The sequence below is a fragment of the Schistocerca cancellata genome, chromosome 2 (genome assembly GCF_023864275.1).
Source record: "Schistocerca cancellata isolate TAMUIC-IGC-003103 chromosome 2, iqSchCanc2.1, whole genome shotgun sequence".
NCBI lineage: Eukaryota > Metazoa > Arthropoda > Insecta > Orthoptera > Acrididae > Schistocerca > Schistocerca cancellata.
In genome coordinates, this window is record NC_064627.1 from 165,229,673 (window position 1) to 165,251,781 (window position 22,109).

General features: G+C 40.8%; 2 protein-coding genes and 1 long non-coding RNA gene across 10 annotated transcripts in view; 1 reads left to right on the top strand and 2 right to left on the bottom strand.

The window, feature by feature from the left end:
• LOC126161469 (uncharacterized) overlaps nt 1-9,065 on the top strand; it is a 26,644-nt gene extending 17,579 nt beyond the window's left edge. For both annotated transcript variants that reach the window (XR_007534916.1, XR_007534915.1), the window contains exon 2: nt 8,643-9,065. This is a non-coding gene — a long non-coding RNA (uncharacterized LOC126161469). The remainder of the gene's footprint in view (nt 1-8,642) is intronic.
• LOC126161465 (proline-rich protein HaeIII subfamily 1-like) overlaps nt 1-12,527 on the bottom strand; it is an 18,925-nt gene extending 6,398 nt beyond the window's left edge. The window contains exons 1-2 of one of the 2 annotated variants that reach the window (XM_049917313.1): nt 12,384-12,527; nt 9,202-9,349 (exon numbers count right to left, since the gene is read on the bottom strand). In XM_049917313.1, the coding sequence (XP_049773270.1) occupies nt 9,202-9,349; nt 12,384-12,422 (187 nt within the window). In that variant the 5' untranslated portion in view covers nt 12,423-12,527. The remainder of the gene's footprint in view (nt 1-9,201; nt 9,350-12,383) is intronic. The other variant, XM_049917312.1, reaches the window with a different exon arrangement.
• Nucleotides 1-22,109, bottom strand: part of LOC126161461 (proline-rich protein 2-like) — a 403,478-nt gene that overhangs the window by 330,688 nt on the left and 50,681 nt on the right. The window lies entirely within an intron of this gene.

Here is a 22,109-nt window from a genome sequence, read left to right on the forward strand (position 1 = left end):
TCAGTGATAGGGTCGTTCTCATCAGAACTCACAGCAAATCATCACCGACGACAACGCTCAGATACACATGGAGATGCCGTAGGCTGAAGGAGAAGAGATAGGAAATCTGTATGAGAAAACTGAACGCGTCATTCAGTACCTAAAGGGAGACGAAAATCTAATAGTGATTGGGGATTCGAATGCGGTAAAAGGGGAAGGAGCAGAAGAAAACTTTACGCTAGAATATGGGTTTGGTAATTGAATGAAAGAGGAGAATGACTAATTGAGTTCTGCAATACATTTCGGCTAGGAATTGCGAATACGTTCTTCAAGAATCACAAAAATATTGATATATTTAGACAGGAGCGGTATATATAGGAAGACTCCAACCAGAGCATGGTCAGGGGAAGATTTCGAAATCGAATATTAGACCTTAAGTCGTAACAAGGAGCAGATGAAGATCGAGATCACAATTTAGTAATGTTGAAGAGTAGGCTGACGTGTAACAAACTATCCAGGAAAAATCACTGCGTAGCTCAGAAGTCTGTTCAGTTATAGAGCTATGGACAGTTGTAGACGGCATTCACAGAAGGTGGAAAGGAAAAGTTACGTACAATGAAGGTAACTGCGAAGGAGCTATGGCCAATACAGAAATAGTTCATTTGATCGACGAAAGAAGGAAGCACAAAAATATGTGCAGGGTAATTCTGGGATACTGAAATACGTGTCACTAATGGATGAAATGAATAAGAAGTGCATGGAAGCTAAGGATAAATGTGAAGAAACTGACAAACAAATGACTGTCAGAAGAAATTACTCAGCAAACAGAGAGGCCGAAACGATATTCAGAGAAATTAAAAGCAAAGACGGCAACATTAAGAATGGAGTGGGAATATCACTGTTAAGCAAGAGTCTACAAGTGGGAGAATTATCGCACAGCTCATTCATCAAAGCTGCTGACAGGAATAATAAACAAAATAATAGAAATGGAAAGGAGGATCTGTTAGATGACGATCAGTCTGGGTGTAGGAAAGGCAAAGACACCTCAGAGGCAGTTCTGATGTTGCAGTTGATAATTGCAGCAAGGTTGAAGAAAAATCTAGAAACGTTCGCAGGATCTGTTGACCTGAGAAAAGCGTTAAACTCTGTAACATGATTCAAAATGTTCGAAATTCTGAGAAAAATATGGGTGAACTATTGGAAACGACGGGTAATATACAGTATGTACAAAAACCATGAGGGAAAATTAAGACTGGAAGACCAAGAAAGGAGTACACAGATTACTGTAAAATGGGTGTAAGACAAGAGTAGCCTTTCGCCCCTACTTTTCGATCTGTTACAATGAAGACGCAATGACGGAAATAAAAGGTAGGTTCAAGAGCGGGATTAAAACTCAAGGTGAAGGGATAGCAATGATAATAGACGTTGATGTCATTACTGTCTTCAGTGAAAGTGAAAAAGAATTACAGAATGTGTTAAGGAATCAATAGTACTATAGCGAGCTGTAGAGGGCAAAAACTGTAGAGGAAGACAGAGACTGGCATACACCTAGAAAATAACTCTGGACGTAGGTTAAAGGTGCTACTCTGAGATGGAATGTTTCGCACATGAGAACTCTGAAAACGTTGGAACACAACATTGTGTGTTAGTGAAACATGAACTGTGAAAAAACCAGAACAAAAGAGGATCGCAGCATTTGAGATGTGGTGCAATAGAAAAATGTGGAAAAGTAGATCACTGATAAGTTACGGAATGAAGAGGTCCTCAAGAAAATTGGAGAGAAAAGAAACAGTTACAGGAAGAAGGGACAGAATCGGAGATAAAAGGACTACATGGAAAACACTGACAAGAAGGAGCGACAGGATGATAAAGCATGCGTCAAGACTTTAGGGAATGACTTCCATAGTACTATAGGGATCTGTAGAGGGAAGAAACTGTAGAGGAAGACAGAGAATGGCATACACCCAGAAAATAACTGTGGACGTAGGTTGCAAGAGCTAGTCACAGATGGGAAGGTTGGCAGATGGGAGGATTTCGTGGGGAGGCCACGTCACAGCAGTCTGATGACGTGAGATTGGCTAGCTTTTGTTTTCCTTATAACCTGGGAATCAACCGTTTGCAGACATGGATTCCTATGTAAAACGAGATCTCATCAGTCCCCTCTACAAGCTCTTGAAGTGTGTAAGATGACTTGTGAAGCACCCTTATGTAGCATTACTTATAGTGTTACACTCCCGTAATTTTTGTGTAGTTCCAGCTCATTCTTCCCTTTCACAACTTAGACCCGAAGCGATATTGCTAGTCGATCTAAATTAGTCACAATTAATAATAAATAGAAATCCAGATAGATTATATAAAGGTAGATCGTGATTACATTACGCATACCTTAAGTTTTAGGGCCGGCCGCCGTGGGCGAGCGGTTCTAGGCCCTTCAATCTGGAACCGCGCAACCGTTACGGTCGCAGGTTCGAATCCTGCCTCGGGCATGGATGTGTGCGATGTCCTTAGGTTCGTTAGGTATAATTAGTTTTAAGTTCTAGGGGACTGACGACCTCAGATTTTAAGTCCCATAGTGCTCAGAGCCATTTGAAACATTTTTGAACCATTTTAAGTTTTAGGAATCGTGAGCGATGTTGTATAGATGGATTTTAATTCTTGAGAAAATAACGTGTCGATGCTCTTATGCAAGGTAGCCTATGAGAGGGATAAGATAATAATAAAGATACTAGAGTCGTATTAAAGAGGACCGAAGTTAAAATGACCCTCTGCCAGATAAGATATCGCTTTGTGTGAATCCCTGACACTCTCAAGGCAAATGTTGTGAGACTGATTGTCAATAGTACTCGTCCAGTTCCCTTCCTCATAGCTACGTTGGTAGTGACACCGTCGTCGACAGGATTAAAACTCAGTTTTCTTTTTCTCTCTTACTATATTTGAGTGGACAGAATAAACATATTTCCCAGAAAACTTTATGGGGAGAGAACATTTCTAGATATGTCCACTACAGATAACTGTTTCCTGATTTCACACGGTTATATATTCTACCTAAGCACGGGCGAGGTATAGTATCTGATCAAAAGCATTGGGACAGCCTTACGTAACACAAGAATGACCAACAGATATCACTTGAGGCCAATCTGTAACTATAAAAGAACATTTCTGGATATGTCCGCTACAGATAACTGTGTCCTGATTTCACCCGGTTATATATTATACCTCAGCACAGGCGAGATAGAGTATCTGATCAAAAGCATTCGGACAGCCTTACGTAACACAGGAATGACCAACAGAGATCACGAGCGGCCGACTTGTAACTATAAAAGAAGGCAGGGAGTGTAATTTTGTCAACTGAAAAGCAATAACAGCAGAATGAGTGGGCCAGAAGAGGTCATTCACTTCAAATTTGGACCAGGCATCAGACGTCACCTGCGTAACGAATCCCTCAGTAACATTTACGCCCAAATAAAGCGCTCAAATCGACTAATTTTGACGTAATGTTGAAGTGGCAACGCGAAGGAACAGCCACAGGTAAACTGACTCCAGGCAGGAATCCGAACATTGCAAAAGTGCCTGAAATTGAGGCCAGGATTCACTCGTGAGTTCAAAAGCGCTACCAGCAGTTCAGCAAGTGCAGTGACTGCCAGTAGGGAATCTAAACGGATGGGGTGCAATGGCCGAGCAGCACCTCATAACCCACACATTTGAGGTGCAATACAGAGCTAATCTGCTGGATAGTGGATGAGTGGAAGCAGGTGGTCTGGACGATGAATCACGCTACACTATGTGACTGTATTGTAACTTCCCATTAGAAAAATTTTAAGTGGCTGTGCTAGTAAACTTCTACGTTATTTGATTTTCAAACAGCTGAGCGAAACTGGACGTCGATAGACAGATTTCTCATTACTTATACTGATTACACTAAACTAACACACAATATTTTAGCGCAACGCATTCTGACCTTCAATAATCCCTACGAAAGAATGGCCCTAACTAACAATAACCTTTACCTTTCATGAATCACTTATCACAAAAGTCTTCGTTACTCGAACTACTGCAATACAGCGAGCGCCAACACTGCCAGCTACTACTGAAGGTACTACTGAAGGTACTAACTACTGATATGCATAGTTAGCAAATGAAAAATTTTGATAGAGAACAAACAATGTATTTACATTAATAGTGTTCAGAAGGCATAATATATACATATATCATTCATGACATCCAATTTTACAAATTTCCTTTTTCTGACAGACGCACGTTCAGATCGTCCGCTCTCAAAACTCTGGCAACTCTCTCCCCACATCCACCACTGCTGGCGGCTCACTTCCAACTGCACAACGCTACGTGCTGTTCACATCCAACAGCCCAGCAGTATACAAGCGAATATTCTAACAATGAGTCCAACCAGCCACAGACTGCACACAGCACAGTCAGTGGTGGAATTACCAACATAAAAACCTAAAGAGCCTTCTTACAATATGATGGAAGTTTTGTATGTGGCGAAATGCTGGATGAAGCTACCTACCATCATGTGTCAACAGTAAAGCACAGAAGAGATGGTGTTACAGTATGTTCGCATTTTTTTGTGGTTGTACTTCTGGTACTGATATTACGCTCAGGAAAAGGTTGAATGTGGCATCATATGAACACACTTTAAAGCATGGTTTACTGTGTGCAGTACAGATTCAGTTTGGAGAGGATGGTCCTGCTTAAAAGACAGCATTATTCCTGAAATGGACTGGTGTGCACAGGCGTCCGACCTGAACCCAACGGAACAACTTTGAGATGAGTCAGAACATCGAGGCCGCTCCAGCCATTAGCGTCACTACCTTCACTGGTTGCGGCTCTTGAGGAAGAACGGGCTTCCATTCCTCACCAGAAATTCAGATACCTCAATGAAAGTAGAGTTCAAGACGTCAAGAAAGCAAGACCCCGCATATTAATGTCCGCTGATAAATGTCCAGATACTTTTGATTAGATCGTGTATACTTAGTAGCGATGCGGTATTGTGCATTTGCCACTTCATATACTCGCTCTTCCATACACTATATCTGTGTTATCGCCATCAATGCTCGACATCAACTCAGTAGCCACGCACAGTTGGCGGGTGGCAGCACTAGCAATTGAGGGTATATAAGGCGTGTCAGGTCGATGAGGATAACAGTGCATCCGTTTTCGTTATGCATTAGCAGTGCCAATTATTTTGCACACCAAAGACTACGTTTTATTGACAGAAAACCTGTAACAGTTCTGCTAAAGAGGCGGCCTTCACTGTGCTTGTTCGTCCTCTGCTGGACTATTTTTGTTCTGTATGGGATCCTTACCAGACAGATAAGCAGGAAGAAGGTCAGTTTTCTACTATTGGAAGACAGGAAATAGACTGTCACGGATATGATAAAAGAGTTTGGTGGTCATTAAGACAAAAGGGTTTTTCGTTGCAGTGAGATCTTATAACGAAATTACAATCACCAGTTTTCTCCTCTAAATGTGAAACCTTTGTTATTATCGCCAACATACTTAGGGAGCAATGATCATCATGATAGAATAACAGAAATCTGAGCTCGTACAGAATGATGTGTGTATTCTTTTTCCCCACATGGTGTTAAATAGTGGAACGGTAGAGAAATATTCTGAAGGTGGTTCAAAAAATCCTTTACCACGCACTTAAACGTGAATTAGAGTAGTCACGTAGATGCAGATGTAGATGTTTTCTAAATCTACGATACTACCAACGTACATTTGCTTTCCATGGACTGTCTGCTGAGATTTTATAACAACGAAAATGTTTAGTTGAGATCTTATTCTTATGACAAAATTGGCAAAACTTTTGCTTCGTCGACAGAGCTTTTCGCAGTGTCTCATCCTCCCTTTTCCTTCGTAACGAGAGATCACGTCTGTGATGAGATGCTCGTTCACTGCTGCTGAGATGAATGTTGTATTTCTTTTTTAATTTGTCCAAACGTAATGACATAATTCAAAGTCCGAAAACATTTTCTCAGTGATGTGCCACGATCAATTATTTCCTGACAGTCCGAGCTATATCGTTTCTCTTTTCTTGAACCTCATAAAAGTTGAGGACTTTTCAGTGTGTGGTCGGATTTTGTGCGAAACATCTGATACATAAGATTTGATTGTATTATTGTAGCTTACTACTGACTAGGTACTCCGAGTACATATCCCAAAGCACAATGTTGTACAATTTTGGCTGCGTATAAATTTTTATGCTTTGATATTCTGGTTTGTGTAGTACCAGCAACTCCCTATTTGTGTGCTATAAACGAATGACATTTTCACGGTTATATTATTATTTATTGATGCCTTTCCCTTATTAACCCACAATTTCCCTAATATCTTCGAAGTCGCCGTAATTAACGTTCCCTGGACTTAGGTAATAATGAAAATGTAATTTTTGTGCTTCTTGTGAACTGAAATAGTAGAGACTTTCTTCTCAAAATAATATGCTTAGTTTTTGTTTAGCTTAATTCCAAGTACGGTATTTTTAATTTATTTTCTAACAAGTATATATACACAAGCTTCTCGTAAAATATTAGCTGGAAACATATAACAAATCATCTGTTTTACATCTTCCTACAGTTGGCGAACGTCGGACAGGAGTCAAATGTTTCAGTTTGAAATGGCGAGCCTCAAGAATAAGATAATATCTTTGTTAATGTATTTGTACTGTATCGTTAGTATACTGCACTTATTATATGCCAGAAAATAGCATCTGTATGAAGATCAAGCGTTCATGGACGTAATCAGTAACAAAACAACAACAGTTTTTTGTTATAATGCGGACAGCGCTCCTATCTCTAATGAGGTATAAGATCACATCAACTACGACGTTCTCTGCAAAAGAAGTTTCAAGTATATGGGGATCAGAAATCTGGTAAAAATCACGTTCTTCACTCTCTAATTCTGATTCCGTGTAATCCTTTGGAGACACTTGTTTAGTAACACAGAGTCAGAGCAGTTTCTGTAAATTTACTTTACAATGCCCATGACAACATATAGTAGGATTAATTAAGCGCATATACATGCTTTGGTCGTTGGTACCTATTGTATTCGAACCAAGTGTCTAATCCATTTAAACATAATCCATATAATGGTTCAAGGTTTGTAGGCAGAGCGCATTATACGCCTTGGAGTATACCATTCTAGTGTCATATGCACCAAAGCGAATATTATTAGGTGTCATGTTCTCTCGAAATCACGTATTCAGTAAAATGTCATTCATAAACAATGAAAGAAAGAGAAGTGATGCGAGGAAAAAGAAATACTGTCACGAGCAAGACAGGCAAAGCATTCATGAACTGCTGTTAAAAATTCAAACATCATTTCCCACAAGTATTCTGTTTCGCTATATAAGGTACACTCTCAAGTTATTTACTAGCGATAATGACATACAATTTCTGGTATTTGTACTGCCTTGGACATTAAAAAGGATTATCTGAAGAATAATTACCATTGCATTGAATTTCTTTTGAGAACATGCCTCAAACAAACTCATCATCTCCCTATACAACATTATCATTACAGGCCATGCAGCACAATATAAAATGTCCATTAATTTGACATGGCTCGTATAGCAGGGTTTGGGTCTCCTGAAAGAGTGCAGTATGATAATTTATTGGTTATGCTTAAGCATGGTCCCTTCCATGTCACATTAATGTGTGCTATGCGATAAAAAATGAGTCTTTAAATATGTGGACACGTGTCAAGTTTATGTAGTGCTAATATCTTGCCTCTACATATAAATGGGCAGTAGTATATTCTCATATACATCACGAAATGCTAGTTCTGAAATTTTTGGAAAAACCAACCTCGAATAATTTCCAACGTCATGATTGAAGAATTTCTTACTGAAGTTTAATCAGCAATCACAGTTCTTCTTTAGACTTTCAAAAATATTTCAGTTTACCCAATCTGAAATGGATGGCTGTGTATTACTCAGAGCAGCATATTGCATAGAGAGCCTTCAACAATATTTCAACTGTAAAGAAAATGCATCTGCTCGTTATTTCCTTAATGACTCGCAGTCCATTTTCTTTCCAATTTAATCTTTTACATTTAATGTTGTAGCATCCACATAGCCATTCTGGTTCAAACTGAACGGTTTGGTCTAATCGGTATGATTAATTTTAGTGACTTCTATTTTATTGGTGATGGTACCCTAAAACAATACTGAGGACAGCCATCTAGTCATATTGATTACTATTTATATCTTGATAAATAGAGCTTAATTTCTCGTTAGCGACATGTTCCTTGTAAATGGTTGCACCACGTAAAGAGCAGTCTAAAAGAGGTTCGTCCCCATCCATTCTGTCATTGCTACTGCTGATGTTACACTGAGTTGCGGTTAATATCCGTTCTGGGAGATATGCTAGGTTTGAGATGCGGTACTATTCGTTCTGGGAGATATGCTAGGATATTTGAAGATCCCAGATAAATATTTTTATTAGAAGGCAACATATTAGTTAAATAAAAGAAGACCCATGAAATTTAAGACTCACACTATCGAACTAATTATATATGTGTACCAATTCTCATACATAAAAAGAGGAAAAAATATGTAACTGAAGGAGGAGAAAATAGATTTCAAGGAAATCATCTCCGGTCACAAGTTGTATTACAGAACATCAAAGCCTGAATATTGTTCAAAGGTTATATGTCTGTACACTGTGAACAGGGCTTTTTATAGATGGCAAGAGTGTTTCCTGAAGATATATTTGCTCATATCAATTCATGAAGTGCAGGTAGTCGGTAACACGGACCCCTTCGGCAACGTACAGGATCTTCTGGAACTGCAAATCATGTGGTAAAGAATTTCATGAGGTATGAACCGATAGTAACTCCTGTAATAATTTTTACATATTGGTAGCATATTTTTGGAGAACTGGTTGCTTTTGCAGAACACAGTAAATAAAACGTTAATGGAGCTTTTTCATTGCTGGTTTAATCAGAATTGATTTTTATGACACATAAGAACACTTCCATCAATTAACACAGTTAATGTCAACTATAAAAGTAAAAGCTGAAATCCTTTAACGTTTCCAGGTGGGATAATCTTGTATCACTAGAAAACACCAGGCTAAAAAAGGCCAGGAGGCCCTGGTGGTCCAGTAGGTTGAGGACCTTCAGTAGGCTGAGGTTCACCAGTTGGTTGTGGCCCTCCAGTTGGTTGGGGCTCTCCAGTTGGTTCAGGTCCTCCAGTTGGTGGACCTGGTGGTCCAGTTGGTTCAGGACCTCCGGTTGGTTGACCAGTTGGATCAGGACCTCCGGTTGGTGGTCCTGGTGGACCAGTTGGTTGTGGCCCATCAGTTGGTCCAGGAGGGCCAGGTGGAGTCTCTTGGCTGCGGCATGCTGATACCTGTAGTAGAATGTCATATTGTAAAGTACATCATATATGTAGATGGAAATTAAGTGGTATTCCTTCTGAATGGAGATTAAGATTCTGCTAATGCAGTTTTGAAACAAAGACAATGAATCGCACAAATGATGACTTGTGACTATTAGGACTGTATCATCAGATGCATCATTTTACACTGGCACAAATTAGAAATAAATCTTACTGTTTTATTACAGAAACTGAATGAAAGAACATGTTCAACGATTATTGATGATTACTTCAAGTAATCATAAAGAAATGTATGCATTGATGTCAATTTGAGTTAGTACCATGCCATTATTTGTGTTTCGCCAGAAACACGACACTGAGTGTGAACAAGGCCGTATAAAAGGGCTTCGAGAAGCTGGATGTTGCTTACGTGACATTGCAGAAAGAACTGGCAGTAATGTTCGCACTGCACATGATTTCTGGCAGGGATGGTCGCGAGAATATACAGTATCAAGAATATTGGGTTCCAAAGAGCCGTGTGGTATTACCTCGAGGGAAGACCATCGTGCTCGGTGTCTAGCTCAGGCACATCGTACTGTATCTGCAGCAGCAATCTGAGCAGAAGTTGCCACCACAATGATAAAAGGAACTGTTACAAATTGGTTAATTCAAGGACGGGTCTACTGTAGATGCACTGTAGCGTCCACTCGACTGACCCTAAACACCGCCATTTGTGACGTCAGTGTTGTAAAGCGAGAGCCCGCTGGGGGCAAGCAAAAGTTTGTTGTGATCTCTGATGAAAGCTGGTTCCGCCTCAGTGCCAGTGATGGCTGTGTTTTGGAGACCATCCGAGTGTCAGCAACCTACCAAGTGGCGTGGTAGACACACGGGACCTACTACTGGATTTATGGTCTGGTGTGGAATGCCACTCTGAATGGCAGCACCAGCAGTCTCGTGGTCGCCCCACGCACCCTGACTGGAAGTATGCACATCAGTTTGGTGATTCGACCTACAGTGCTCCCATCCATAAACAGCTTTTACCAAAAGGATAACGCTGGTCCACATATTGCTGTTGTAACCACCTACGCTCTACACTGTCCACATGTGCCTTGGGACATCATCGGTTGACAACTCTAGCGTCTTTCACAAACAGCATTAACCGTCCTTGTATTGACCGACCAAGTGCAACAGGCGTGCAACCGCATCCCAGAAACTGACATCCGTCATTTGTACAACACATGCATTCCTGTTTGCGTGCTTGCATTCAATAATGTGACCGTTACATCGGTTACTGATGTACCAACATTTGATATTTCCAATACCTTATCTCGCATTTATGATAACGTGTGATATTGCAATGTTAATGATTTAAATATGTTACCTCGGCAAATCTATTCCTAAAATTTCATTACTCGTCATTATTTATTTTTTGGTGTTGCGGTTTTCCCCGTCAGTATATAAGATTTGATTTCCCTCGCTGTCTACCATCAGAATGAAATAAATAAGCAAGCGAACTACTCCTGGTAATGAGCTTCTAGTATACTAAATAATGCTCTTGCGTAACATGTGCTACGTTGTTCAATTACTCGATAGCAATGTTTTCGGGTTATGATTCATGATTATTCCAAGTTTTATATTCGTGATTAATCACTATGTTTGTTGAATTCTCATATTTAGCTGTGTATCGTCAGAGTTGTAGTACTTTGATTATTACCACAACATGAGTGAAGAATAAGGATTGACCCAATAATATCACTTGAAAATAGGCTCTTGTAGAGGGATTACTGATGTTGTACTTGCAGAACTAGAGAAATTTCAACCTCTCTGATGAAGTGACAAACGGCGACAAACGTATGCTGCAAACAGGTGATAACAAATATCCTGTAATCTTTCATAAACGATGTAGATATGCAGATGCAAGATCATTAGAAGCATTAGAAATACTAGACACGAGGAAGAAAGTCTGATGGCATTTTTCTACATTCACAGACCATCCAGAAAATTCCGAGATTGATTTTATTTCTGGCGTATAAGCGAATCAGCCCAGTAACTACAGTGGCAACCCGAACAACTAAAAAACACAGATATACATTCGACGAGTCAGTTCAAGCAGGTAAGTAGGCTGTGTCAAGTACATAGTCGACGTGCGACCATACGGTGTAATCACTGTTGTGTCAGAAATCGCGATGGAGCAACAGCTCTTAGAGTTTAAGGCATTCTTGAGAATGTCCTGAAGAGAAGGAAAGTGTGTACAAGGTTTGTCCCATACGTCTTGACTCCTGAACGAAAGCGACGATGCCTGGTCACCTGCCGTGACTAGCTTGAAACCAAACACGTGGAAAGTTCTTTTCACGGACAAATCATCATTGCTGATGAGATTTCGTGTTATGAAATCGAGGCCACTGTAGAATGACAAAGTGCAGAAATTTACGTGAAATGTTAACGCTTTGACGATATAAGCGACTTTCAAACCAATGGGACACAACAGTTGAACAACATGTCAAAGATAGATCTCGCTGACAGTTACTCATGGGTGTGTGGATGTTCTGTGCCTTGTAATCAAGTGTGGGAGGAGGAAGGTGTACGTTGGATACCTTAAGCATTAAAACCACCATCTTAATTTTCCTGTACTTTGTACTAATATAATCTCGAAACTTTTTGGACTGATGTTTTACGATTTTTGAAATCCGCCAGTAATAACGTGTGGATGCTCGGACACGGATTTCCGCTGTTACCCACGCAAATATTGATCCAGTAAGAAGGAGGAAGCAGATTATTTACTGATATTACGCATGTATAGTTTATAAACGATTCTCACGAAGTTGATGAACTTGGTACAATATCACAACTGTCTTTATTTGTACGCATGGAACTAATATGAAGTCGCTTAAAGAACCGACAAAGTTTCAAACTCTATCCAACCCTTAGATTCGAGAATGGCTTGCTACAGGTAGAAAATTGTGGTACATTTTGAAGCATTCAGTGTTTGTAAGTGGATGTGAAAATAAGTACCAGTAAAGGTACGTAGAGCTCAAATGTAGATAAAGTCTCAGTCCTTACTACTCACCACAAGACACAGGAGAAGAGCTGCCACTGTTGCCCTCATGGTGATGGAAGTGCTGAGGTGAGCCAGTGCTGCAGAGCTTTTATAAGGCTCGCCACTGCGTGATGTGGAGTACTCGTGATTCCGTGACTCTTTAACAAAGGGACTGAGCAGAGACTGCCGTCCAAATGCGACAGTGGAGGATCTGGTATAATCACAAGGTCACAGAGCACTGCTGCGACTAACTGAATATCTTATTGTCGCTCAGTTTTTCATCGACACCCAATTATTCCTAGATGTCTGCCTCAAAGAAATAATGAACCAACAAATCATGACGTAGCTGGTAGCGGAGACTTCACGAATCTTTGTCGAAAAAGAAAATAGTAATGTGATAGCGGAAGTGACATACAACAATATCTTACAAATGTGATTTCATGAAGTATGTGTATGCTTCAGTACCGTGGTATCAATCATATAGCTGTAGCTGCCTGGTACAAGCATATATTTGAAGTAAATCATCCGTGCAATTTGTAGGGTAGGCATCCTGAAAGTCTTAAATAAAGTAAGGTTCTGCAATGGTTCAGGACTGGAACCTCCTTCGGAAAGAGTGTGGTTAAAAACCATGCCCCGTCATACAGACATATGTCCTCCATTGTTGCCATAATGATGAATGCTGATGTGCTTCCTGTGGTAAGGACACTTCACAATTTCTACCCCAAGTTGATCCGTTCCAAGCTTGTGCTGAGGCCGTAACACATTCGTTGTCGTGACGTTTACTTCGAATCATTATTTGCTTCTAATCTGTATTCCACAACTATGACTCCTGGAAATTTATTTCGTGGTGCACAGCAAATGGCAATACGAATCTCTCTTCGCGCATTAGTGCGTGAGAAAAGTTCTTGTTTTCCTCTCGGTTCGGCCCTCGTGAACTGCTTTTTCTACTTCTGCCCCAAAACCTCTTCATCCTTACCTTCCGTCCTTCTTTCGAGATCTTCCGTATCATTTTGTCGGTTACATTGGTGACTCTTTGTCGTTTCCTGCCCTTCTCTGCCATTGATCTCTGGTGCATTGCAAAATATATGTGTATTTGCCTTCTCAGTTTTTGAACTTCTCAGTCTTGACCAGTACTTCCTGAGCTTAACAACCAAATTGCTACTTGGCTCTCCCCTTGTCAAACCCATTTTTTTCCATACTCTTTCGGTCATTCCGTCGACATTCATCCTCATGACATATCCTGCGAATCTTCACCTTTCCCGTCTGATTTTCCATATACAAGTTGCAGGTGCACCCGTGGTCTAGGGCTGTACCCCAAATGTGATATAATAGAAGCACCAGAAATATAGGTGGTGCCATATATATGGCGGGCTGTGAACGTTCCTAGTCTTGACACTAATGCACGCTCAGTGTGAGATGTCCCCGTCTACGGCAAACAATCGTTCTTGTCTCCACCAAGTTCACCTCGCCGGTTCTGCGCTTTGCGGGGTGGAAATCACCAGCAGTAGATGTCTGGCAGTTGGTCCAGCGAATTCTGGCTTTCCTCAAACGTTTTTCTGTTGCACAATTTACACCACACATGACACCTTTGTTCCAGGATTACGTGTAATACCGGCAGACGAATATTCACTGTGTGAATTGGTTCCGTGCCCTTGCAGTACAGTATTATTTTACAATTGGCAAGAAATGTGTTTTCTACTTTTGGACTTATGCGGACACAAGACACTGCACAGGCAGTACTTTTCCTTCTTCCTCTGGAGTGCTTCCTACGACCAGCCACCTATCTGGAATGACCCAGCAAAAAGCAGTTGATCTCGTCAGATGCCCAATTTTTCGATGTTTGATACTATGATCCTCCTTCATTTTCGAGAAGGCGGTTATGGATTTCCCACTGAAAAAAAGAAACATGATACTTAAAATGAAAAAAAAATAACCTCTGTTACAAATGTTAACAAACAAAAAAAAGCAATATGATCAGTAGAAGAAAAAAATACGTTCTGCTCTCTTACAAGTATATGACACCCTATCGCCCCTTTCCTTGCCACCGTTGTTAAGTTTAGGTAGAGCTATTGGGAGAGGCGTAGTTAGGAGTACATGTCCGTAATGGCAGATATGTTACTTTTTCTTTTATTGTCAAAGTGGCGGTGGCAAATAGATCCTTCCTCCGTGTACGTACCTTTAAAATCAGGAAAAGAAGGAGGACTAGCTGCCATCTGTAATAAACAAAACTGTGAGATGAAGAAAGTATAGAGCTTTAACTAGTGATCAAAACGTCCTGGGTTCCAGGTGCGAACCTCATCACTGCTTAAATTTTGATTTAAAGTCATCAGCAGTGGCAGCCGAAGACTTCTAGCATAAGAAGTCACCCTCATTCTGCCAACGTCGTTGTCAAAGAGGGCGGAGGGGAGAAAAGAGATCCAATGCACTCTCTTGTCCCATGGTGTAGGAGACTGCCCCTAAAAGATGGAAGAATCAGCAATGATTAGCGGCATGAAGATGTAGAAGGCAAGGGAAACCACTTCATTAAAGACACATAATGTGTATCGATAGTACATGAGACCTGTAACTGAACAAGAGTCATAGTCTCCATAGGCAAAAGATTCTGGAACAGTCCCCAATCCAGATCTCCTGGAGAGGACTGCCAAGGGGGGAGGTGACCATGAGAAATAGATTTAATGATCGATGAAAGGTTCTAAAGGTCGGGGTGTGGAATGTCAGAAGTCTGAACATGATAGGAAAGCTAGAAAATCTGAAAAGGGAAATTCTAAGGTTCAGTCTAGACACAATGGTGTTCAGTGAAGTGATGTGGAGAGAAGACAAGGATTTCTGGTCAGACGAGTATAGGGTAATATCAACTGCAGCGGAAAATGACAGGAGTGGTATATATAGGAAGACTCCAGCCAAAGCATAGTTATTCGAAGATTTCGAAAACAAATATCGGACTGTAAGTTGTTCCAAGGAGTAGATAAAGATCCAGATCAGAATTTAGTAATGTTGAAGAGTAAGCTGACGTTTAAGAAACTAACCAGGAAAAATCAGTGCATAGGTCATAAGAACTGACTCAGCAAACAGAGAGGCCGAAATGATCTTCGGGGAAATTAAAAGCAAAGACGGTAACATTAAGAATGCAGTCGGAATATCACTGTTAAGCAAGAGTCTGCAAGTGGGAGAATTGTCGCACAGCTCATGCATCAAAGCTGCTGACAGGAATAATATACAAAATAATAGAAAAGTAAATGAGCATTTGGTAGATGACGATCGGTCTGGGTGTAGGAAAGGCAAAGACACCTCAGAGGCAGTTCTGATGTTGAAGTTGATAATGGCAGCAAGGCTGAAGAAAAATCAAGAAACGTTCACAGGATCTGTTGACCTGAGAAAAGCGTTCAACATTGTAACATGGTACAAAATGTTCGAAATCCTGAGAAGAATACGGGTGAAATATTGGAAAAGACGGGTAATATACAGTACGTACAAAAACTATGAGGTAATAATAAAACTGAAAGACTAAGAAAGAAGTACACGGATCACTGTAAAATGGGTGTAAGACAGGATGTTGTCTTTCACTCCTATTTTTCGATCTGTACAACGAAGAAGCAATGACGGGAATAAAAGGTAGGTTCAAGAGCCGGGTTAAAACTCAAGGTGAGTGGATGACAATGATAAGATCCGCTGATACCATTACTGTCTTCAGTGAAAGTGAAAAAGAATTACAGGTTGTGTTAATAGGAATAAATAGTACTATAGTGAGCTGTAGAGAGTGAGACCTGTAGAGGAGGACAGAGACTGGCATACACCTAGAAAACAACTCTGCATGTAGGTTGCAGATGCTACTCTGAGATGGAAAGGTTCGGACATGAGAGGAATTTGTGGTGGTGCCACATCAAAGCATTTAGAACTCTGATGACGTGCGACTGAGTAGTTCTTGTTTTCCTTCTAACATGGGAGTCAACCGTTTCCAGACGTGGATTCCTATGTAAAACGAGATCTCGTAAGTCCCCTCTACAAGCTCTTGAAGTGTGTAAGATAACTTGTGAAACACCCTGTAGGTTGTATTACTTATATTGTTTCACTCCCGTAACTTTTGTGTACTTCCAGCTCATTCTCCCCTTTCACAACTTAGAACCGAATTTGAATTGCTATTCACATCTAAAGTAGCTATCATTAATAAGAAATAGAGATCTAGATGGCGTATACCAATGGAGATCCTGGTTTCATCACGCATTCCGTAAGCTGTAAAAAACGCGAACGATGTTGTGTATATGGATTCACAGTCTTGAGAAAAGAACGACTCGATGCTCTTATGCGATGTAGCCTATGGAAGGGAGAAGTTAATAAGATACGAAACTCATATTAAGGAGGCCGAAGTACAAATGGGTTTATGTCCGTCACGATTTCGTTATGTGTGGATGCCTGACACTCACAAGGCAAATGCTGTGAAACAGTTTGTCAATAGGACTCGTCCAATTCCCTACCTCCTGCTAGCCCTATCACAGATATGTTAACAGTGACCCCGCGGTCGAAACGAAATTAAATCACAATTTTCATCTTCTCTCTTTATATGTTTTACTAGACAAAATAAACATATTTCCCAGAATAATGTATGGGGAAAGAACATTTCTGGATATTTCCCTTACAGATAACTGTTTCCTGATTTCTCACGGTTATGTATTCCACCTAACCACAGGCGAGATATAGTATCGGATCAAAAGCATTCGGACACCCTTACCTAACGCAAAAATGACCAATAGATGTCATGAGAAGCGGACCTGTAACTATAAAAGAAGGCAGGGAGTATAGTTTTGTCAACAGAAAAACAATAACAGCAGAATGTGTCGATCAGGAGAGCTCAGGCACTTCAGACTTGGACCCGGCATCAGATGTCACCTGAGTAACGAATCCCTTAGTAACATTTACACCTTAAAGCGCTCAAATCGTCTAATTGTAATGTGATGTTGGAGTGTGTAACTCGTCTTCTTATATTACTATGTTTTGCTACTGTTTTTGTCAGAAAAAGCTTTATTCATTGTGTCGTTGAAATTTTGAAATAAAAGTTATTGTGGAAGTCGCGTAATAAATATTTCGTGTGAAGCGCTGTTGCGACACAGGCAAAGATCATTTGTGGAAACTAAGCCACTGCATATTGCAAATAATGTTATTAAAGAATGCGGCCTACTGACTACATCTAATAATAGGGCACGTACATACGCGAATGAGTGGAAAAAAGTGTTAATACTGTGTAGGAAATGAGTCTTAAATATAGTTACGCTTGTACACACTCAAATGTATGCGAACATACGAACGGCATACAGGCACGTACATTTTGAGTGCAATCATCCCCATTGGCCTGGGTAAAAAGAATTACAATTAAATGCATTTATTCATCATAGAATGTAAATGCGTGGAGTCCGAAATTAAATGAAAAGGAAGACTGCAGGTTCTGAATGTCGTGGCAAATATACTGAAATTGACGGTAGCAGCCACGAAAGGAAAAAGATTAACACATACACGTACATCTATTGCTGAGCAGCGTCGCCGTGAAAATCGTCGCGTCCATCTAAATTCTGTGCATAAAATTAAAATAATAGTAATGATTTTCGAGAATTTCAGGAGCTGGGACCCATGGTATCACAAAATACGAAATCGCTCTGCTTCAAAATCACTTTCATTATTTAACCCAATTTTCTCAGTAAGAAATGGCACAACACGTCTTAACACTAGGACAGGATAACAGCGAAAGCTAACTTATTCTAAAACTAATAAACGAAGAGCGTAAAGCTTCTTTCGTTCAGCAAATGCTTTACGCATTAATTTCTGGTAGTTGAACTACTGCATCTGCTTCCACTTGTCGTACACCTTGGCTGTGAGAAGGGACCACAGGGCATCTGCTACGGTGACTGCAAGAAGGTAAGTACTGCACTTTATTATTTAGCTTTCCAACGGCACACTGACATATACTTTGCACAAACACTCGTGCCGTAACAGGCTTTCTCGATTTACCAAGTCTTCTTTATTTCGAAGGAGAAAGCTTGTGGTATAATAGTATTCTCACTGGTTCCTATGCGTATATCTCATACGTCACTGACACTGAATAACTCACTGTCGTTCGGTAACTATACACCGTCCCGTTGATTTTCTACCTGTCCAAAAAAAAAAAAAAAAAAAAAAAAATCTTAGCTCATCAGACCACTGACTAGTTTTCAGTAGTTAATGCCCACGTTCGTTATTTGCTCCTGTATTCTTTTTTAAAACTTTATGGGGGTACATATTGCTCAAAATATTTCATTATAGTTGGTAGGTGAATGTGTTCACAGAACATACGAGCCTCTAATGCTACAGTTCGTAATCGCGATACTATCTGACATCTCACAGGGCATAAGAGAACATGTTTTCGTGAGCAATAGCACTTCCCTAACTTAGGATCGTGCTATAGACGCACTTTCACATTGAAATAACATTACAAAAATTGAATGCACAAAAAGTGCTTATAGAAATTCTCTCCAAATAGGCAAAATCTGTTCATTTAGTACCCGCGATTTACTGTGGGGGAAACAACTCCATCTTTACGTCACCCAAGATTGTAACAACGCATGGTACACATCAAGAACAAGTAGAAACAAATAAAAAAACGTATAAATAAATAAATCACTATACTAAAATTCATACATAAATAGAAAAATTAAAATGTTAGACAGTACGAAAATGTTAGACAGTACGAACAAGAGAATGATAATGAAGCTTGGCCACTATACGCTATACTGCTTTCTGTGTCTATGTCTGTGTTTGTTCATGTTTACTTGTGTGCATCATTGTATCACTGACAATTGTAATATATATATATATATATATATATATATATATATATATATATATATATATATATATATATACACTCCTGGAAATGGAAAAAAGAACACATTGACACCGGTGTCTCAGACCCACCATACTTGCTCCGGACACTGCGAGAGGGCTGTACAAGCAACGATCACACGCACGGCACAGCGGACACACCAGGAACCGCGGTGTTGGCCGTCGAATGGCGCTAGCTGCGCAGCATTTGTGCACCGCCGCCGTCAGTGTCAGCCAGTTTGCCGTTGCATACGGAGCTCCATCGCAGTCTTTAACACTGGTAGCATGCCGCGACAGCGTGGACGTGAACCGTATGTGCAGTTGACGGACTTTGAGCGAGGGCGTATAGTGGGCATGCGGGAGGCCGGGTGGACGTACCGCCGAATTGCTCAACACGTGGGGCGTGAGGTCTCCACAGTACATCGATGTTGTCGCCAGTGGTCGGCGGAAGGTGCACGTGCCCGTCGACCTGGGACCGGACCGCAGCGACGCACGGATGCACGCCAAGACCGTAGGATCCTACGCAGTGCCGTAGGGGACCGCACCGCCACTTCCCAGCAAATTAGGGACACTGTTGCTCCTGGGGTATCGGCGAGGACCATTCGCAACCGTCTCCATGAAGCTGGGCTACGGTCCCGCACACCGTTAGGCCGTCTTCCGCTCACGCCCCAACATCGTGGAGCCCGCCTCCAGTGGTGTCGCGACAGGCGTGAATGGAGGGACGAATGGAGACGTGTCGTCTTCAGCGATGAGAGTCGCTTCTGCCTTGGTGCCAATGATGGTCGTATGCGTGTTTGGCGCCGTGCAGGCGAGCGCCACAATCAGGACTGCATACGACCGAGGCACACAGGGCCAACACCCGGCATCATGGTGTGGGGAGCGATCTCCTACACTGGCCGTACACCACTGGTGATCTTCGAGGGGACACTGAATAGTGCACGGTACATCCAAACCGTCATCGAACCCATCGTTCTACCATTCCTAGACCGGCAAGGGAACTTGCTGTTCCAACAGGACAATGCACGTCCGCATGTATCCCGTGGCACCCAACGTGCTCTAGAAGGTGTAAGTCAACTACCCTGGCCAGCAAGATCTCCGGATCTGTCCCCCATTGAGCATGTTTGGGACTGGATGGAGCGTCGTCTCACGCGGTCTGCACGTCCAGCACGAACACTGGTCCAACTGAGGCGCCAGGTGGAAATGGCATGGCAAGCCGTTCCACAGGACTACATCCAGCATCTCTACGATCGTCTCCATGGGAGAATAGCAGCCTGCATTGCTGCGAAAGGTGGATATACACTGTACTAGTGCCGACATTGTGCATGCTCTGTTGCCTGTGTCTATGTGCCTGTGGTTCTGTCAGTGTGATCATGTGATGTATCTGACCCCAGGAATGTGTCAATAAAGTTTCCCCTTCCTGGGACAATGAATTCACGTTGTTCTTATTTCAATTTCCAGGAGTATATATATATATATATATATATATATATATATATATATATATATATATATATATATATATATTTATATTTATTTATTTATTTATTTATCGAACGTGACCTACGTTCTGTCTTACTCTAATTCTTCACTAAAAGTTTCCAACTCGGATTGGACAAAATATGGTAAACAAAAGGGAAAATCAGTGCATACATTGCTCTAAAGTCAGCATAGATTCTTAGTACTCTCGTGCCGAAGATAACACCAATTATTAAAACTTTCTGGTGTTACTAAGTGTCAAGTGTGTACTTCTAAGTGATCTTGGTAATATTCTGTAACGTAGATCGTAAGTCGTAGTGACGTAAGAGTTGCTTCTCTTCGCCGATTGAAGTCTCGTAGCATCTCGATGAACGCCGCCTGTAAAGAATTAAGGTTTCTTCGGCATTGTCCAATTTCTCTGCCCGTCAGTTTCCTGTAACTTACCTTGTACATATTTCTTTTACTTTATTCTAGAAGAGACTGTATTAAGTATGCCTCATATCATGTTTACAAATCGTACCCCAGCAGTGTACTTGCACTCAAACGTATGTATAAAGTTGAAAAATTAGTTTTTATTTCAGTAAGATGACACTAGTTTTTTTCTTTTTTAATTCCTAAACGCTATCTTTGAATGCACTTTACTTAGATCAGGTTGTCGCGCATATGGTGTATAACATGCTAAACTTTCATTAGCAGCCAGAAATCATGTCATCATCGGACCAAAAAATTTAATATCGTTTTGTTCGATGTATTCTTAAATAAAGCCTGGTGCTGCGGACACGTCAAAAAAAAAAAATCTCTGCAACATGGCATGTACTTGGGTGGCCGTATACACCTTAGGGAGTCCAATATTTTCTGTAACTTAACCTGTACCGTATAATCTTTAAACACAAGTGGCCAAAAAGAACTCTGTGCTAATTGTTCGCTCCAGCATCCTTTCTACATAAGCTTAAAACTAAAATACCACTGTGATCAGAAGCTATTCAGGCAACCTTCGAAGTACATCCTATGTTAACAATGATAGTCATCAATTGACGTGTATGTCCTAGCTTGCTTGTGTATTGAGTCCACAATCACTGACAAATGTAAACAGAAGTAGTGAAATGCTCTGATTCACGTAGGTGCATAGGAAGATATACCTACTTTATCCTAATCGTATTTCTTCTTTTTGCCATAGTTTACTTATTTCACTCGTGTGCATAGATAGATATAAAGTGTGATACTTAAACATGGTGGAATTTCCTCAAGTCTCTGTGAGCATAGAGTCCTTTGATTTTACCACTGTGAGGCTACGCAAGTAAATAGCATCCGTCATGCGGAATATGTACAATAATATGCGGACCAGTATATCTTATTTGCCACTTGGCGTTTTTCTTGGCTGACAGAAGATTTCACATGGGTCTTAAGTAATACTTTTTCTCTAACCACAAATCC